At 33.9% G+C, this 17,888-nt stretch overlaps 3 protein-coding genes across 6 annotated transcripts in view; 1 reads left to right on the top strand and 2 right to left on the bottom strand.

Moving 5' to 3' along the window:
* Positions 1-13,125, top strand: part of LOC128996251 (E3 ubiquitin-protein ligase Nedd-4-like) — a 45,617-nt gene extending 32,492 nt beyond the window's left edge. For 2 of the 4 annotated variants that reach the window (XM_054421433.1, XM_054421430.1), the window contains exons 13-21: positions 35-100; positions 910-1,139; positions 2,181-2,302; positions 2,508-2,614; positions 3,063-3,196; positions 3,924-4,152; positions 5,174-5,343; positions 6,451-6,556; positions 10,481-13,125. In XM_054421433.1, coding sequence (XP_054277408.1) covers positions 35-100; positions 910-1,139; positions 2,181-2,302; positions 2,508-2,614; positions 3,063-3,196; positions 3,924-4,152; positions 5,174-5,343; positions 6,451-6,553 — 1,161 coding nt within the window. In that variant the 3' untranslated portion in view covers positions 6,554-6,556; positions 10,481-13,125. Of the gene's footprint in view, positions 1-34; positions 101-909; positions 1,140-2,180; positions 2,303-2,507; positions 2,615-3,062; positions 3,197-3,923; positions 4,153-5,173; positions 5,344-6,450; positions 6,570-10,480 lie in introns of all 4 variants that reach the window. The other 2 variants (XM_054421432.1, XM_054421434.1) reach the window with 2 other exon arrangements.
* Positions 7,672-8,415, bottom strand: LOC128996574 (piggyBac transposable element-derived protein 4-like). The gene has a single exon (XM_054421969.1). The coding sequence runs from the start codon at positions 8,413-8,415 to the stop codon at positions 7,672-7,674; it is 744 nt and encodes a 247-aa protein (XP_054277944.1).
* A 1,248-nt stretch (positions 13,126-14,373) lies between the features above and the next one.
* The window catches only part of LOC128996447 (zinc finger SWIM domain-containing protein 5-like), a 126,166-nt gene continuing 122,651 nt past the window's right edge, over positions 14,374-17,888 (bottom strand). The window contains exon 22 of the mRNA XM_054421780.1: positions 14,374-17,633. Within this exon, the coding sequence (XP_054277755.1) occupies positions 17,267-17,633 (367 nt within the window). The 3' untranslated portion in view covers positions 14,374-17,266. The remainder of the gene's footprint in view (positions 17,634-17,888) is intronic.

The following is a 17,888-nucleotide window of genomic DNA, read 5'->3' as shown; positions in this document are numbered from 1 at the left end:
AGACCAATTGTATTGAATGTTTCTGTGTTTTCAGGCGGTGCCGTATTCCAGAGATTATAAGAGAAAGTACGAATATATGAAGTCGCAGTTAAGAAAACCTGTAAGTTTTTCCGATTTTTACTTTACTAATAAAGGGTGAGGCAGTGAAACGGCACGATTTTGAAAAATCACAAATAATTCATTTTGAAAAGAAGGATAGTTGTATTAACATAAATCCTAAGTACATTAATGGAAATTAATGTTTCACCTTAAATAATTATATTTTTTAATACAGTGTCAGTAAAATGGCGTACTTGGTTTTGCACACATTTTTGAATTATGAATTGAAATCAGTCCATGATATTTTTTAGCGTTTTCATAACGTCTGCAATCATTTTATAGTGTTTTGTTGTGCTAGCAGTGGCATCAAAGTTATTCACCCAATGGAGGATAGCTTTCGTAGATGGCACGGGAGCCCGGGACGATTGACTGAACTCGCAACGGAAAGTGCGTTAAACACAAACCATAATATCCACGTTTTTGTAATATGCTTTTACAGCAAACAAGTACTGTGCACTCGTGCAACGCTCCATGGCTACTAAAATTTCAACTTGTCTATGGTCATTAGCCCCGTATTCAAATAGCCCCCAATTCCTTGTCACCTGGTATCGGAATCGTGCCGTTTCACTGCCGCACACTGTAAATACTGTAGAGGAAAGCCATGAGGCTTTTTAATATTTTTTAAAATGAGAAAGCTCTTAAATCAGTTTATCTTTTTTTAATCAATTTTTTTCAGTGTTTGCATCTATTCATTTCGGTGTCAGTCTATTTGTTAAGTGTCGAGAGTCAATCCCACTTCTATATAAGCTTCAGGTTTTTAATCTGAGGTTAGTTTTGACGTAATTTGTTCACTATTTGTTCGTTCCGCAGAACAACGTTCCCAACAAGTTTGAGATCAAGGTGAGCAGAGCCACAATACTAGAGGACTCATACCGCATCATCAGCAACGCCCCGAGGACAGACTTGCTCAAGACCAAACTGTGGGTGGAGTTTGAAGGAGAAGTGGGGTTGGACTACGGTGGTCTGGCAAGAGAGTGGTTCTTTCTACTGTCCAAGGAAATGTTCAACCCGTATTATGGCCTTTTTGAGTATTCCGCAATGTAAGTATGGTTGTTTTTACTCTCTGTATCCTAAGTACAAGACATAGAGATTAAAAACATCAAAATAACTGCTGCTTGAAATAATGCAGAGTTTTTAAGTTCTGTTACTATGTCAGTATTCTCTGTTTTGTTATTTTTAAAAATGATGGAAAATAATGATTTATAATCAAGCTGTTGAATCCTACTCATGGTGTTGTAAAATTCAAAGCCTGTTTTGTTGTGTGGGTCATGTCCAGTTGAAGTTTCGGATGTGGACTAAATTCTTATTGTTGGAATACTTAACCGCTAGTTTTCATATCAGAGACCAGAAAATGGTTTATACAATATTTAATAGATAATTTTATTTTATTAAAACAATTTTTAAGTGTGTGAATTAGCAGGAAATAAGTGAATAATATTATTTTAAAAAACACTTCTAATTTACCAGACAAAATCAGAACTTATGTTGTCGTCGTCATTTTGTGTTGAGGAGAACAATGGTGAATCTCTAAAGTACCGGTAGTGTGTTTAATACATGATATTACTTTTCTTACCTTGCGCTTGCAGCACAGAGAAGTAAGGTGCAGAGGATACATTCAATGGTACACTTAAGAGGTGTCTAGAGTAAATTCTATTCTTCGTCCCCTTCCGCACTCCTTTCCCCCTTGCCATCACGTACTACAATGCTCACACATTAGGAAGACCCTTTGTGCTATAACTGCAGTACAAAATGCTATGTGGCAATTGCTGTTCAGGCTCATCCTTGTTCGGTACAAGTACATTTCCACCCCTTCATACCAGAGATAAAAGCGCACGGTTGTACCATAACATTGTATTGTATCCTGTGTATATTACTTCTCTGTGCCTTGCATGAATGTGCTGTGAATGCAGATAGTCTTTTCTTTTCTACAGTCCTTTCTTTCTCAGGTCTGCATGTGTCTATATGATCGTCTTGTCCCCCCAGAGCATTTAAATTGGATTCTCGTTTATTGCATTCAAAACAGATTTCAGGCTCAACCTCTCCGAACGAAGATCATGTACCTGAATTGGTTATTGTTTCAGGGATAACTACACTTTACAAATCAATCCTATATCCGGGCTGTGTAATGAAGAACATCTCAACTACTTTAAATTCATCGGGAGAATAGCGGGGATGGCTGTGTACCACGGAAAATTACTTGATGGTAAGAACTGCTATTTAAGAAATATGGAATGAAAAAATAATAATTAGACACACACAGGAAGATTCAAATCAGAAAATTCAATGTTATTGGTTTTTGTTGCCTTGGTTGAACATGTATTGTTGTCTTTTTAATCACTGTACACAATCTTACAGGCAATAAACTTAGTAGATAATGACTCTTTACTGATGTGGATGATTTATTTCAGCTTTCTTTATCCGTCCTTTCTACAAGATGATGCTCGGTAAACCCATTGACCTGAAGGACATGGAGAGCGTTGACTCGGAATATTACAACTCATTACTCTGGATAAAGGTAGGCTACTGTCATATGATGTTGTTGGATGTTTTTACTTTCTCTCCCTATAAATAGTAAATGGAGAAAGTCAAAAATGGGAAGACCCAATTTTTACCCCATTAAACCCTTTTCCATAGTCCAATCATGCTGGTTCCCGATATCTCGTTTGAATAAATGTAGGTTAACACGTTTATTTCAAATGTGATTGGAATGGGATAATTTTTAATCGAGTTATCATGGACTGTGTATTTTATGCTTGAAAACTAACAGTTGCGCTTGGGCTAACAATGATAATTTTAATTGGAACAGATTTAATTTTTTGATGCCATAGTTTGTAGTCTGATAAACAAATACAACACAAACAGCTGATAAATTTATTCTTTTTTAGTATGTAAATATGATAGTTCAGTTTTTGCAAATTAAGAAACAGTTGATTTGTTATTTGAAAATATCTTGTTGGTTGCAGGAAAACAATCCGACAGAGCTGGAGTTGACGTTTGCAGTTGATGAGGACAGTCTTGGCCACACGAGTCAGCGAGAACTGAAACCTAACGGAGCGAACATTCCCATCAACGAGGAGAACAAGGACGAATACATCAAGTAAGTGATGCATAGAAGAATTTCTAGGATTTAACTGAACAACATCGGCTGAAAGCTAAACCTAAGATATGACACCTAAGACATGATATTTTCAATGCTTGGGCTTCCAGTTGCCATATTGGTAGAGTGGTAACCAATAGGTCTGGTTGACAACAAAGTTGTCTTAGACAGCAGTTCCCAAGTTGAGTCTCGACCCACTGGTTTCTATAAAGGGTATCAGCAAATTGACACATACTTTCTCTCATTAGCCTGTCAACAGTTTTAATGGGTGAGCGGTAGGAGTAACTATAATTTAATATAAGATCACAATTGCAATAACTTTTGAACCGTAATTTTATAGCATTGGGGGTTGTGCTATTTTGTTTCGAGTTAAAAGGACCATAACATACTAAACACACACAGACATCACTTCAAAAACCGCTTTTTGGGTTTGGGGGACCCAAAACTCAAACTCAAAAATGTTATCGAAAACATACTTTCTCCATATCTGACCGTGTCTTGACCGTGCCAATGTTATAGTATAGCCAACTATGACTTTTTCCCCAAAATGGAAATTGGTTACAAATCAGTTGACATAAGCTCACTCTGTCAGAAGCCCAATTCAACTACCTTCGATCCTTTTTATTCAAAAACTGGCTTGAACTAGTACTTGAATGGAAAATCTATTCCAATCCATAGTCTTAGGTCACATTTCTAAGTTTTCTGTTAACATTAGTTTTGTTAACAGGTTGGTGATAGAGTGGAGGTTTGTAGCGAGAGTTCAAGATCAAATGAACGCCTTCCTGGACGGATTCAACGCTTTAGTGCCTCTCAACCTAATCAAAATCTTTGACGAGAACGAGTTGGAGCTGTTGATGTGTGGCATACAAAATATTGACGTCAAGGATTGGAAACAAAACACACTCTATAAGGGGGACTACCATCCAAACCATATTGTCATCCAGTGGTTTTGGAGGGTGAGATACATCAATTGTTTGTACAAGCTATTAGTGTCTACGTCAGTGTCATTTTGTATGCAAGATTTTCAAACACTTATTTATTTCTATTTTCAATCTTCACATTATATAAGTAATCTTGGCAGATGATTTTTTGTTTGGTTTGATTTGTTTTAAGGGAAATTACTCCAAATCACTTATATTTTTGGTATATGGTGGGGCTTGAACCTGTCATTTTGCACCTAAGTTAGCAACACTCCCAATAACCAATGTTGTTGGCTACCTCATGTACCTATTTATACAGTGTGAGGTAATAGTGGGTTAGGTTGTCTTTCATTATTGATACTTTTGCTGTAATTAGCGCCATTTCAATAATCATAAATCTCACTTCTACAAATTTTGAGAGCATGTGTTTGTGTTGTATCTCTCAATTTTCTTGGGAAAATTCAGTTAACTTGTGATTGAATTGTAATGTTATTATTGGTTCTAACCTACCTAACATTACCTAACCATACTAGTGAATATCAGGCAGAGTTGCATCCAATGATAACCGATTTTCAAAATTGTCCAACCTCAACACTTTATTTATTAATGCCTCTGATATTGTATGAGTTTTGTAACTTTTTTACAAACATCTGATAGTTCTTATAATACGTTAAATAACTTCACACTAAATAAAAACTGATACTTCCAATAACGGAAACAACTTTGGTATTTCAAGTTTATTAGTGTTCAGTAGGTTCATGTTTGAACTACATTGGATCATGAGTGTCTTAGCTCAAGAATGTAATGAAATATAAATATGTTTTTTTTAATTCTATATCACAAACAATTTCATTCCATGCAATCATTTTATTCAGAAAAGTGAAAATGCTATAATTAATTTATTTTACCATTTTAAATTTTTTTAGAACTCTTTTTTTTCTTTTTTTACTCTATGTGGTCTTTTATGTAAAATTTGAGCTAATTTCAAATAACTATAATTACTATACATATATCTAGTTTTCAAATTCATGTTTAGCAATACTGAATTAATTTTTAGGTTGTTCTGTCGTTCACCAACGAAATGCGATCACGACTGCTGCAGTTTGTCACTGGAACTTCACGAGTTCCGATGAATGGATTCAAGGAACTCTACGGAAGTAATGGGCCGCAAATGTTTACAATCGAAAAATGGGGAACGCCTGACAACTATCCAAGAGCGCATACTTGGTGAGTAAAGTGTTAAGCGATTGTCAATTTTGTTTTGATTTTCAACTAGGGCCTACAAATTTTATTTAGTGTAAAGTGAATAGTGTACCGTATTAGTGAAGCTACTTCATGTAAATTTAAAGGAAAGCAAACAACCAGCTTATTTACCTAAAACATAGGGGATATTGCTGTGAATTGATCAAAAAATCTATTCACTAGTGTGACGTCATGGATCCTGCAGCATGGCCTGTTTTTATAGTGGGGCCTTGATAGAGGTCGCCTAGCTTATTTGAGAAGATATAGATTCGACATATAATGAAAGGTCACAAAACCTAACACTGATATTTCATTATAATATATTCTTCAAACTTACTTACTATACCTTAGAAGGGTTTTGGCTCCACCAACTATTACTCTCCATCTTTCCCGATCATGCCTCATCTACTTCCGCTCCTGCTATTGCAATGTCCTCACGCTGACCCACCATCTTCTTTTATGTCTTCCAGGTGGTCTTCTCCTGCTTCCTTCAATAGTGTTCCTGTATCCCTTCTCAAGACATCCAACATGACATGTATCTTAGCCGTCTAACCCTCGCATGTGCTGTGATATCATTATCGTGGTCTCTATAAATTTTGTATTTCTTCATTATGCCTGATTCTCCACTCACCTTTATCATTCACAGAACCAAAAATCTTTCTTATCTTATTTTTAAAAACAATGTGTTTTTTCTCTTCTTTTTTATTTAATATCCACATTTTGGCTCCATATAGTGAGACCGGTCGGATAATATATTCTTCAAACGTTAAAATTAATTTTTCCTTTAATCTACTCTTAGAAGAAATTCTATGATAGGAGAAATATTGTTATGTTTGTGAGCTTTTATTGTGTATCTTAGTCAATGTACTAATGATGAAAAATATTATCAGAAAGAGTTTAGATCTCTTTTATTGAATCAATGTTTTTTTCCCTTTTTAAACAGTATTCAAAGTATTGTTAATCAGTGCTATAGATAGACCATCATATTTTCCTTGGTCCAGTAATTTTTTAGAAATTACATATAATAGGATAATTATTGTCAAATAAACTTTTAAAATTGTGGATAGTTTTGATCTATTACTATTTTTTCAGTTTTAACCGGCTAGACCTTCCGCCCTACGAAAGTTATCAGCAACTGAGAGACAAACTCATCAAAGCCATAGAAGGTTCGCAGGGATTTGCAGGAGTTGATTAAAACGTCAGTATAAAAAGTAATGCTTTACACTATGTTACTAGTAAACTTATTCAGCCATTTTAACTTAAGAATTACTTGTGAATTCAATAGATTGCTTATAGATTCACAGGACGTAAGCATTTATCATAACACACCTCTCTTTGTGTTTGTAATATGTTTTGTTTCTGTGTTTGTTTTGTATAAACGCTACAACTACTAAACAGTCTGGGTTGAAATATGCCGCTAAGATGGGACAAGAACCTGGCCAATATTTAGGCCTTCTTATCTTCTTAAAATCTCCTTGGGCCATATGCACTGTCCAAAGTTTTAATGTGGAGTTCTTGTTAGTTTTTGATTGGTCTCCATTAAAAAAAAAAAATGCACAATGTTTGCAACTACTACTAAGTTTACATTTTAACCCTTTCCACTCAGATTAACGGGAGGCCCATTTACTCACCAGCTCCATTTAATTTTAGCCAAATTTGCACACTTCATTTATTTGCCAAAAAAACAAATACTGACTTTATTTGTAGAATGCTGGTAATTTTTTTCCTAATTCTGTATGAACCAAAGATCATATTTAGGATATAGAAACCAGTATATGTATTTAAAAAATTTATTATACATTACTCATAAAAAAAAAATTTTTTTTGGAGAAAATAAAAAAATTGGAATAACAAGATTTTTTACAATTTTTTTATAGAAATAAGAGTATAAAAGTGTTTTATTTACATTGTGTATGTCCTTATATATATATTGAAGTGATTTACATAGCTAAAAGACACAATTTTATGCGGAAAAAAAATATATTGAAAAATATGAATTTTTGCTAAAAAAAAGTTTTTGGTGAAAATATCAGTTTTTGTAGCGACTAATATCTTTTTAGGCAATATTAATTTTGCTGTTGCTTAGAAACCAAATATTTATGATGTAAAGAGAAAAAGTATTTTTTCTTCAAAACTGTATTAGCTGAAAAACATAAATAAAACAAGAACTAGGCCTAAATATTTTATCTCGCTTGTACGCTACTCCGCTTCAATCACAAGCAAGAATAGGCCTAAAATAATAATAACATAAAATAAACACAAGTTATATAAGAATTTAAACAGTGTTTTTGTCAAAGAACTAGACATACCTCATTACATCTTATAGTTTTTCAGGGTATGGTAGCGTTCAAAGCACTGCCCTGGGTGAAGGCCTGGTTTTCTTGCACATGTAGCACAGAAATACACTGTTTCTCTTCTCTGTCCAGCTTTCCTGTTGCTGCAAACAGCACAGTCCTTGCTGTTGCTTTTTTCATTGGCATAAATAAAATGAGGTTTTTTATCTAGCCTATCTTCTTGGTCAGCTGAAGAAGGACGACCTCGCTGTGAATAAGATTTGTTACGTACACCAGAAACAAGTTCAGTAATCAGCATTTCCCTAAATCTCTTCGAATCAATGGGAGTTTTCCCCTTATTCTGTAAGTCCATGTTGTATAGCAGGAGGCTGTTGACGACACATACTTCCATAAGCCAGAACCACAGTTTTCTCCACCACACTTTAGATTTCCGAACAAACATGTAGGACGAAATGTAATGGTCGGCAGTGTCGACTCCTCCCATTCTCTCGTTGTAATCGCATACAACAACTGGTTTGGACACAATTTCATCTTCTTTTCTTCCCTTCTCTCTTCTTTTTACTAATTGCATATCCGAGTTATGATACGAACTCATCATAATTACGTGTCTCTGGTCCCGCCACACCAACACCAAGACATTGTCTTTGTGACGGTAGGCTGCTGTCTCATGTTTCTTCAAAAGACCCTTTAGCCTTTTCTTATTTACATTACTGGGATTACCTTGACGATTTGAATTAACTGTACCAGTGAGATGCATTTTCATCTTTAGCAACTCTTGAGCTAATGACAAACTTGTATACAATCGGTCAGTATATATGTGGAAACCGCAATCTGGCCCACATACTTGCCTCACTCTTAGTGCCAACAGCAAAACAATTCTGGTAGTGAATTGCAGGTCAGGGTAAGGTAATATCTGCGATGTAGCTGAGCCATAGTATGGCTCAAACGTGGAAATGTATCCTGACCTGGCATCAGATACAACAAAAACCTTTAGACCCCATTTAATTGGTTTTTTGGGGTTGTATTGTTTGAAGTACACTTTTCCTTTGAACGAAATTGTACTTTCATCCATAGAAAGCTCATATGGAGGGACAAAGTATTCTGTAAACTTAGTCTGAAGGTAAGCAATTATGTTTTTTAGCTTGTCCCCTCGTGATCGGGCTGGTTGGGTACCACCAGTACTCGAACAGTGTAAAGTCCAAAATATTTGAAAAAATCTTGTTCTTGAAAATACACGGCTAAAGAATGGCTGATTATAAAGCCAATCTTGTGCAAAGTAGTCTTGCAGCGAGGGTTTAGTATTGAGTCCCATGTTTAGAACCACTCCGATGAATGCTCGTATCTCCTCTAACGTTACATCCGTCCACGAGTGCCAGATTGAATTTTTTTGCAAAGGCCTCTTATTAGAAATGACAACCTTAGCATGTTTATTTGTCTCAGTAACAATAGTTTCTAAAAGTTCATCTGTCATAAACAATTGAAAAAACTGTAATGGGCTATTAGGTTTGTAGCCTATTGGGGGTTTGTAGCCAGATTCCAAAGTGTAAGGGAAGTGGGGGAAATCTTGGTCAGTATTTGTGTAAGTCCTATAGTTATGATCTTCATTAGGCTTTTTCTTGGTTTGGATAGGCCTAGGCCGAGCCTTTTTACCCTGTGTGCTAAGACTAGACTTCTTTTTGGTTTTTGAGACTTTAGTTTTTCTCGATCCACGCAAATGTCTACCTGTTGTAAGTTTGGTTGATTGTGAAGAAGGTCCTGATTCAGTACAAACTGGGATAGAGCTAGGTCTCGGTCTGTCAAGTTTTAGTCTTTTTGATTGACTCAAAATATTGGAACAGCTTGGTTCAGTAATTACAGGTAATTCGGTAAGCCCACCGATACTTACATTATGTATTCCCGGTATTTCATCTAATGTCCCAAAGTTTACATCATCTTGTTGAAAAAATTGATCATCAATAGGCCTATGTTCAACAGGCAAATCGGTACTTACATTATGTATTCCAGGTATGTCATCTAATGTCCCAAAGTTAACATCATCTTGAAGATAAAATGGATCAATATGTTCAATCGGCAAATCGGGATCACTATTATTATCACCATCTTCATCACTATTTTCGTCGTCGTCTAATTCTGGATCGGTTGGATCTGAACTGCTATTTGATAATAAATCGTCTTCAAATAACAAACCAGCTATATCAGAATCACTTATATTACTTGTTCCATCAGCAATTTTGCGATTTAGCAACGAATCATCGCCGTCTTCATCCATTTTATGGGCTTACGTAACAAGAACTAACTAACTCAAATCATAACAGTTCAGTCAAACACAAAAATAAACAACTAACTGAAAATATCTGATTGTATGTAAACAATAATAAAAAGTAAAAGTAAAGCACGCAATTCGATAATAACACTCCAACTACATACGGCAGTAAACAAACCAAGCAACATTTAGTAAACAGCTGCCGTGCAGTCAGTCAGCTGCTGCTACAGACAGCAGTTCAGTTAACGAGTGAAGACGACTGACATAAGCTCTAAGATTTAATATTGAGCATTGAATATTTGTTCAAACGGTTCTGAAAAAATTCCCCAGATGGCAGCAGATGTCAAACATCAACCCTAGCGGCGAAATAAATAACTACGTATGTCCAAATAAAAGTACAGTACGTTGTCATAGCGACGGCGGGCCTGGCCCGACATTAGAGTTCGTGCGGCCATGACGCACGGCGGGGCTCCCCCGCCGCTTGAGCGGAAAGGGTTAATAAAGTAACATAGTTTAAGTAAGTTTTAGTAAGTACGGATTCCTAAACCGTCTGTTTCACTTTCAGGTGCTAGCTCCAGAATTTCAAACTCCTCTGCTTCGTCTAACACCAATAATTATCTGTATATATTTGCTTACTTGTGATTATTGTATTATATAAATAAATATATAATGGATTGTATAAATTTTTAAGTAACTATACCTTAAAGTTTGTTAATGACGGATACTTTATTGAATATCAAGGTGAAAAGATTTATGTTAGACTATTTATGATTACTTAAAATGTTATTCTAATTACATAAGTTACAAGTTCTATTGTAAGGTTTAAAACTTTTATGATAGAATATATTTTAGGTAATATAGTGGTATGACCTTTTCATCTTCAGCTTTAAACTGTAAGCATAATTCTTTATCTATTTGTAAAGATTTTTAAGCAAACATAACATGAAAGTATATAAATATTTATTTTCAAATTAATTTGTTTTTAGATTGGAATTTCTGTATATAGGTATAAATTATTTAAAAAAAACTGTTTATTATAATAAAGTTGTCAGCCAGTACACAAAAATTATTTGAGCCTCCGGTCAACTTTCTTTATTCCATAAGTGGAAATTATTGCTTATCACTTGGTCCTTTTGTTTCCTTTTCACGAGTTTTTTCAAGGAAATGTTTGGTTTTGATTATGTGTAATAATCAAGTTTCCACATATTATTCCGATATATGTTAATATTGTTAGAGGGGTATTGTTTAGATTAATGAAATACATCCAAAACTTGTTAAATGGCTGTTGTTTTCTGAAAAAAACACTTTGATAGCTGTAAATCATTTTTTTGTGAAGGAACAAACAATTTTTTTAAACTATTTATTAGAAAGTAAAATTAAGTTTTCAAAATAAAATGTGTGTTTTAATTTTTTATTGAACTAGAAAATAGAACTATGCATACACACTCTGTCTATCATTTGCTCAAAGATAATTTATGTGGCCTTACCACAATATTTTAATTTCCAAAAGTATACTTTAAAAATCAAATTGAAAAGCTTGGAAACTGAAATGACTGCTATTCACATTTCTAAGTAACAACGAACTGAATTCATATTCAAGGGAAATCAGTAGTTATTGCTCAACAAGAATTTTCTGTGGATTTATTTATACTGCAAGCTAAAGGTCAGTTTAGTCTGTCAACGTTCATAAGAGTTAACGTTCTATACAGTTCACATCATGACTGATGATTCATTATTTGAATGATGAATCAATACTAATAATTCATAACTATCAATCCTGAGTTGGTATTACCGTTGATCTAATTGAATTGGAATAGACTTAACTCGACCCATTACCATCTTGAGTTAAGCCTTTGTACTAAACAAAAGATATATTTTTTGTTTAATACTTAAAGTTAAAGTTTATCAGTCTGTCAATTGGTACTTTAGGAATATTTTTTGTAAATTTAATTTATGTATGATAAAGGATCATAATACAGTAGAACCTCAGCTATTTCTACTCCTCGCTTAATCTAACTATGCCATCGCCTATCGGTTACAATGTTATCACGGTAATATTGTGACCATTTCCAAATGTTTTCCATTTTTTGTTTTCCTCAATTGTGGCAAAATATTCATATGATATGAATATGATTTCCGCTTTCACAGATACATTAACATCATCTTCCGTGATAACGGCAAATTCCTGCTCCTCAGATGAAATTTTCACTGTTCCGCCCATGGTACCGGTCCTGTAGGTGACAGATTAGCGGGAACTGTATTGTGATTTTCTATTAAACAAAGTTATATTATTCAAAGTTATCAAATAAACGTTTCCATAAAAAAGATGAACTTCGCAACATTTTTGTATATATGTAAGACATTAATTCCATACAAAGACATAATTTTACATTCCTGTGAATGAATTTGTATATCAAGATGAAATTGTGAAGATCAAGCCTATCATGGCTTAAGAGTTCTAAAATCTGGTTAAAAGTTTTGTCTTATTAATGGGAAAAGGTACTCTTTTGTTGTTAACATTCCTTACAATGTTTATATTTTTGTTTTACACCTCATTTGTGATATCTGTGTTTGTTAAAAACATGTACTAATTCTTCAATTGAAATGCTCACTTCAAACACATTCAGCCCTAAAATGAGCATTTTGTTTCAAATAATTTATTTCCATCTGAATTAGAAGAACAGGTTAATCTATTTTTGTTGTATTTCTTCCTATTATTGAATTTTTTTGTGAGTTTATCAGCTGACTTGTATAACATGTTTCATCGCTCCTGTTATAGATTGTAAATAAAAATGTTTAATTACACATATTTTTGTTATTTGTTTCAGGTTTTTGTGTTATTATTTTTGTTATCAGTAGTAACAAATTACATGATAAATATATTTGACTTTACTTATTATTTTGCAACCCTGAGGTTTTATTTTGTCTCGCCTTAAGCCCAAAATGTTTGTTTTCATTTTTACCTTTGATCTTGCTGATGAGTAATTTTAATGATTACCGTTAGAATAAATATAAATGCCGAATTGTTTCATTGGTATCATTATTGTTTTAGATATATATTCTGTTCATTCGATATTTACTTCTTTCTATAAGTTAATACTTACTTTAAAAACTGTTTTATATAAGTATCAGCAATATAACGGTTCTATTAAGCCGTATTTTATAAAATGTAGCTACTTACGAAGTAATTTATTCAATCAAATAAATACTGTTTATTAATTTTGCGGTTTGTCTAATATCATTTACCCACCTTGCATGGTTTTCAAAATCCTAATCATGATAAAAGTTCCTAGTGGACAAGCGCACACAGTCAGATAGGTTTGGATCAAGTAGAAAAATGTCTTTCTCAAAGGTGCAATTCACAAAGAACAAGTTGATACAAGATCCAAACCCTCAATCTATGTCACAATGGCTGTTCTGTGATCAGAAGGTCTAAGGCCGGTAAATTTGGTAAATTGCTGATTAGTTCGAAGCATTACATTTTTACTTCTTTTCTCTCAATCCCTGAACCTCATTGGTCCGTTGCCCGTGTTGTTAAGTAAAACTATGCTGTTATGTAAGTAAACAATGCTGTTATGTGAAACTTTTCAATTCTAAGAACTTTTGAAACTGAAACGGCTACTCAAAAAAAAACAGTCGTAGATAAAAGTTGTTCAATGCATTGCATTCTGAGGCACTAGAGTTGTCTGATTCGGTTTTTTAAAGTTTTGTTGTTTATCTAGTATATTCCATCTAGCATACTTTTTACTTTAAAACTTCACCTTCTATCGTCTGTGATATTAATTTATTAATCTAGTCTGCTTGGGTTACTGTGTCTATGTTACAATAATAGTTGACCATGTCTGCATGTTTGTTATGCTTTAGGACATAAAGGATTTATGATTTCTGAGACTAGATGCAGTGTAAGAGCGAGTCTGTGTGGTTGAGTTGTCTTACCAGAAAAATCTGCTTCCAATGTAGGCTAAAACTTGTGTACGTCGAAATTTTGTTAGACAGCATCATTGATTGATAGCCCAATGGCTGAAATCTGGGTATGGAAAATATAAAAAATTTAAATTGGTAAATTATATTGGGGCTTTCAAGAGTTAGTTCTTTTCTTGATTTACCAATACCCTTCTTCAAAGTCAAATTTAATAGTATACTTCATTACTAGGACCGAAAGTGGCATTTTCCGGTGCACGCTCAACTTTCATGTGTTCGGCTTTGCCTCACACAGGTAACCCGAACATCAAGAACAAGGGAAGGAAAATTCAGAGTGAGGTAAAATCAGCTGATCATTTTTCCCTCGCTCTAATTAGAGCTTGGGAAACAACTACTTTCTTTTATGTCAGCAGTTAACAAAAATAGCCACTTTCGGTACAAAGTGATAAAAAATAATATTTTTCTGTGGTTCTAAAAATTAAATTTGTCAGTAACAGAAATGGTTAGTCACAATCAAACACAAACATTGTTTACGATTTTATAATTGTAAAAACAGTTTATTGATGAGTTGCACAGTAGAATGATAATTGAAATAAAATTAATACAAACTACAAACGGACAATTATGCAACGTTATCACAACAGGTATCCACGCTGACATATGAATATCTACAGACCTACTGCACTGACGTCCAGTACCTGAATCTTATGGCAAGATAGTTTAGGATTCATGTAAACTAAAACTATAAAGCTTATCGTAAAGATAAGTTTAAGACAAAGCGATCACTAACGTACACCAAAACTGTGCACGACTCGTGACGACAGTCTCTTGAATTCAAACTATTATTTAACTATGCTTACCTAAAATAAATTACACAATATAAATCAGTCACTTTACACCTATATTACAGAGAGTTGATCACCCTTGGAATGAACTGTAGTTAAGTAGGCTTTTTACAAAGATCACTATGTTGAATACTGAGCTTTCTACAAGTTGCATCGCTTATTGGTAAGAGTTGTTTTTGAAAAATATCAGCGCCAGTCAAGTATGAAATTTCTTCTGATAAAAATCAGATAAGAAATACATTTCATGGATGAATTGTAAATAACATAATAAACAGTTAACCGTTTGAAACTAAAAAAAAATTATTTCCATTTGTAGGTTATTTAATCTATCCGAACAAAACTCCAACTTCATAACCACAATATCAAACAACACAATATGCTAATTTACAACATATTTATACACTAAAAAATAAGTCTTGAAATAATACAAAATAATATTCAGTTATAATACAATTAACGAAACTTGTTGTCATTAATTACAAAAAAAAAAAAAAAAAACTGTCTGGTAACCTAGCACTGAATCCAGTCAGTAATCAAAATTAATAAAACAAACTGGAAAATTGGTGAAAAATCTAATCATGAACTGAAAAACCTTGAAAGATCATATAACAGACAACAACACAATAAAATTCCAACTCAATCGTAAACGTTTAACAAAATATTGTAATAAAAACAACATAACACATAAAATTTTGGCTGGATGAAAAAAACGCTAACCATAAACAAAACAATCATAAAAACCATAAAAAGTTATTCTACTTGCGTTTATAATCATTATTACATTAAATGTAATGTTTTGGATGGATTACAAAATGAAATTAAATATATTTTAAAAATTACTCCCTAGTTTAAACATTTCTGTTTGTAGTTTTGCAATTCTATCAAAGAAAATAATTCAAATTAGACTATTAGAGCCACAGCTGACTAACAAACCAATCGGTTAATAGGAACGATTCGCCGACGTCTCGGATCAAAACGGGACGCAGCCGGAGGTAGGATCGCGGAATCATTTGTCCCGTGAAATTTGTACTCGACAACACTGAATGACTATAGGAAGCTGTGATCTACGGTATTGTTCTAGTCTAACTACTTTATATACAAGTAATTGCAATATTTACAATCATAACAATCTTTGGTAGTAAAATAATGGGAAGTTGCACGTTCAAAATCAAAATAACAAAACGTGACCAAAATCACTAATTGAGTCTCCCTTTCTTGGAATAACTATTTTTGAGATCTCGGTTGTGTAAATTAAACTAAGAACAGATGATTCATAACATAACCAGTTAACGTTGACGAAGATATGATATGGAAAGTTTGACTAAGTGAACATTCACTTCTAACTTAGCTTTCTCGTAAGGCACTCTATGTTAAATTGTAATTTCTTACCATATCGGGTTGAAACAGTAAAAATTTGGGAGGGAATCAATTGAAGAGCCAATTAGTTTAATTATAAACTTGAAAGAGGAAGTAATAACAAAGATGATGTAGTAACTAATTAAAACATCTTTTTAAAGCTTCTTTCAAATTTAAATTATTTTAAAAGGGTGTTCTAAAATAAAAGAGTAAAACCAAATGAGAAAGTTATTTTGGTGCTGTTATGTTTATGAATCATCTCCTCGTAAAAAGTAACTGCAAAAACTTCAGACTACAGATTGAGCCTTATAAATAACTTGTAATGATAAAAATATTGTACTGAGTATTTAAACTTACTAATTGAACCCACTTAATCTAACAAGTGAAAAATGCAAGTCGCATAAAAATAACATTACTTTGATTACAAAATGGTGGGAATATAATAGCTGAACTGCATATACACGTCGTAAATTCACAATAACGTAATGGAAGCATGAGTTATACTCATAAAAATATTACTCTAGTAAAATATAGTATATAGTTAAGCCGAATTAGACATTATTTACTCAATTTACATTGTTACATATTATTATACAGTTTATTAGATTATAACTAACACAGTTACAAAACAAAAAATATGTAAAAATAGGATTTTAAAGGTCGCGCTTGAAATACTGAAAGTATTTTAGAATAATTTTCTCTTTTTAGAGTGATGCGAAGACGGTTAAAGTGAGATCGTAGTGTTAACAGCACTCTATAATGACCATCCTTCGTCGTAATTAATTTTAAAATAACATTAAAGATACAAAGAAATGTAAGTTTACACTATCAATAAATCAATGAATACCAGTGTATTTCAGATATTTTGTTTTGTTATCAAAGAAATTTTATTTTTTATTTTTATTTGCACCCATGGATTTTTTTTCTTTTTTTTTTGTAAGGAACACTGGTCTTGTTACTATATGACATTGATCTTTTGATAGGTACACCTATAACAAATAGCATCTGAGTCCCGCTCAGGATCGAACAAGCAACCTTATAACTACTCGGATACTACGGAATACTGGTACGTTACTAAAACATGGAAGGATGAAAAAAATTAAAAGCTAAACCGAGTAATCCAAACTATAAAAATCTCTGATAAGGCCGCATAAAATATATTTACGAGATAGTGCTGTAAACTGCCACGCATCACCCTAATGCTAGAGAGCTCTGAGCGCATACATTGGTCAGCCGAACCTCTCCTTGACCAAGAACATGAGCTTCTTCTTCCCCTTGTACGCGAGCTTCATGTTTTCCACGAGCTGCGTGAACTGCGCGTGGCCGTCGTGTGCGAGGACGAAGGTGTCACGAGCTTTTCCGAGGAAGTCGATGAAGTCGCCGTAGTGGCGCGGCGATATGTGAGTGAGACGGGAGTGAGTTGTGTTGACGTAAGCGGCGACTGCGGCTTCTAATAGTTGGCGCAGAGGCGGTCTGTCGTAGCTGAGAGGTTTGACACTGCTACGTCCGGACCCACCGCTGCGGGGATGATGGTGATGATGATGCTTGCCTTCCACAGGGTGAGGACAAGACACACCAGGAGCGCTTATTGAGCATCTGAAAAAAGAGGTTGGTAAACATTTTGCTTAAATAAATCTCTGTAAAATATAAACATTATCATTATTACTTTAAGACAGCAAAGCACACCTAGGGGCATCTTTTAAGCTGAACAAGGTGAGTGTAGAATGAAGTGAGATGATCTGTTTGGCTCTGTTACTGACCAAGATCAGCTGTTCTTTAGCCAGGGTCATCCATATACAAATCCCAATGATCAGGGACTGCTGGGTCCAGTTTTTAACTGACTTGGCTATA

Source organism: Macrosteles quadrilineatus, unplaced genomic scaffold (assembly GCF_028750875.1).
Source record: "Macrosteles quadrilineatus isolate MER2022 unplaced genomic scaffold, UCM_ALF_1.0 Scaffold_6__1_contigs__length_79288215, whole genome shotgun sequence".
In the NCBI taxonomy this organism is placed as follows: domain Eukaryota; kingdom Metazoa; phylum Arthropoda; class Insecta; order Hemiptera; family Cicadellidae; genus Macrosteles; species Macrosteles quadrilineatus.
This window is presented reverse-complemented; position numbering and strand designations above follow the sequence as displayed.

Excerpts from the sequence above, each read along its gene's own strand:
- LOC128996574 (XM_054421969.1), bottom strand. The coding sequence starts at position 8,415 with ATGAAAATGCATCTCACTGGTACAGTTAATTCAAATCGTCAAGGTAAT.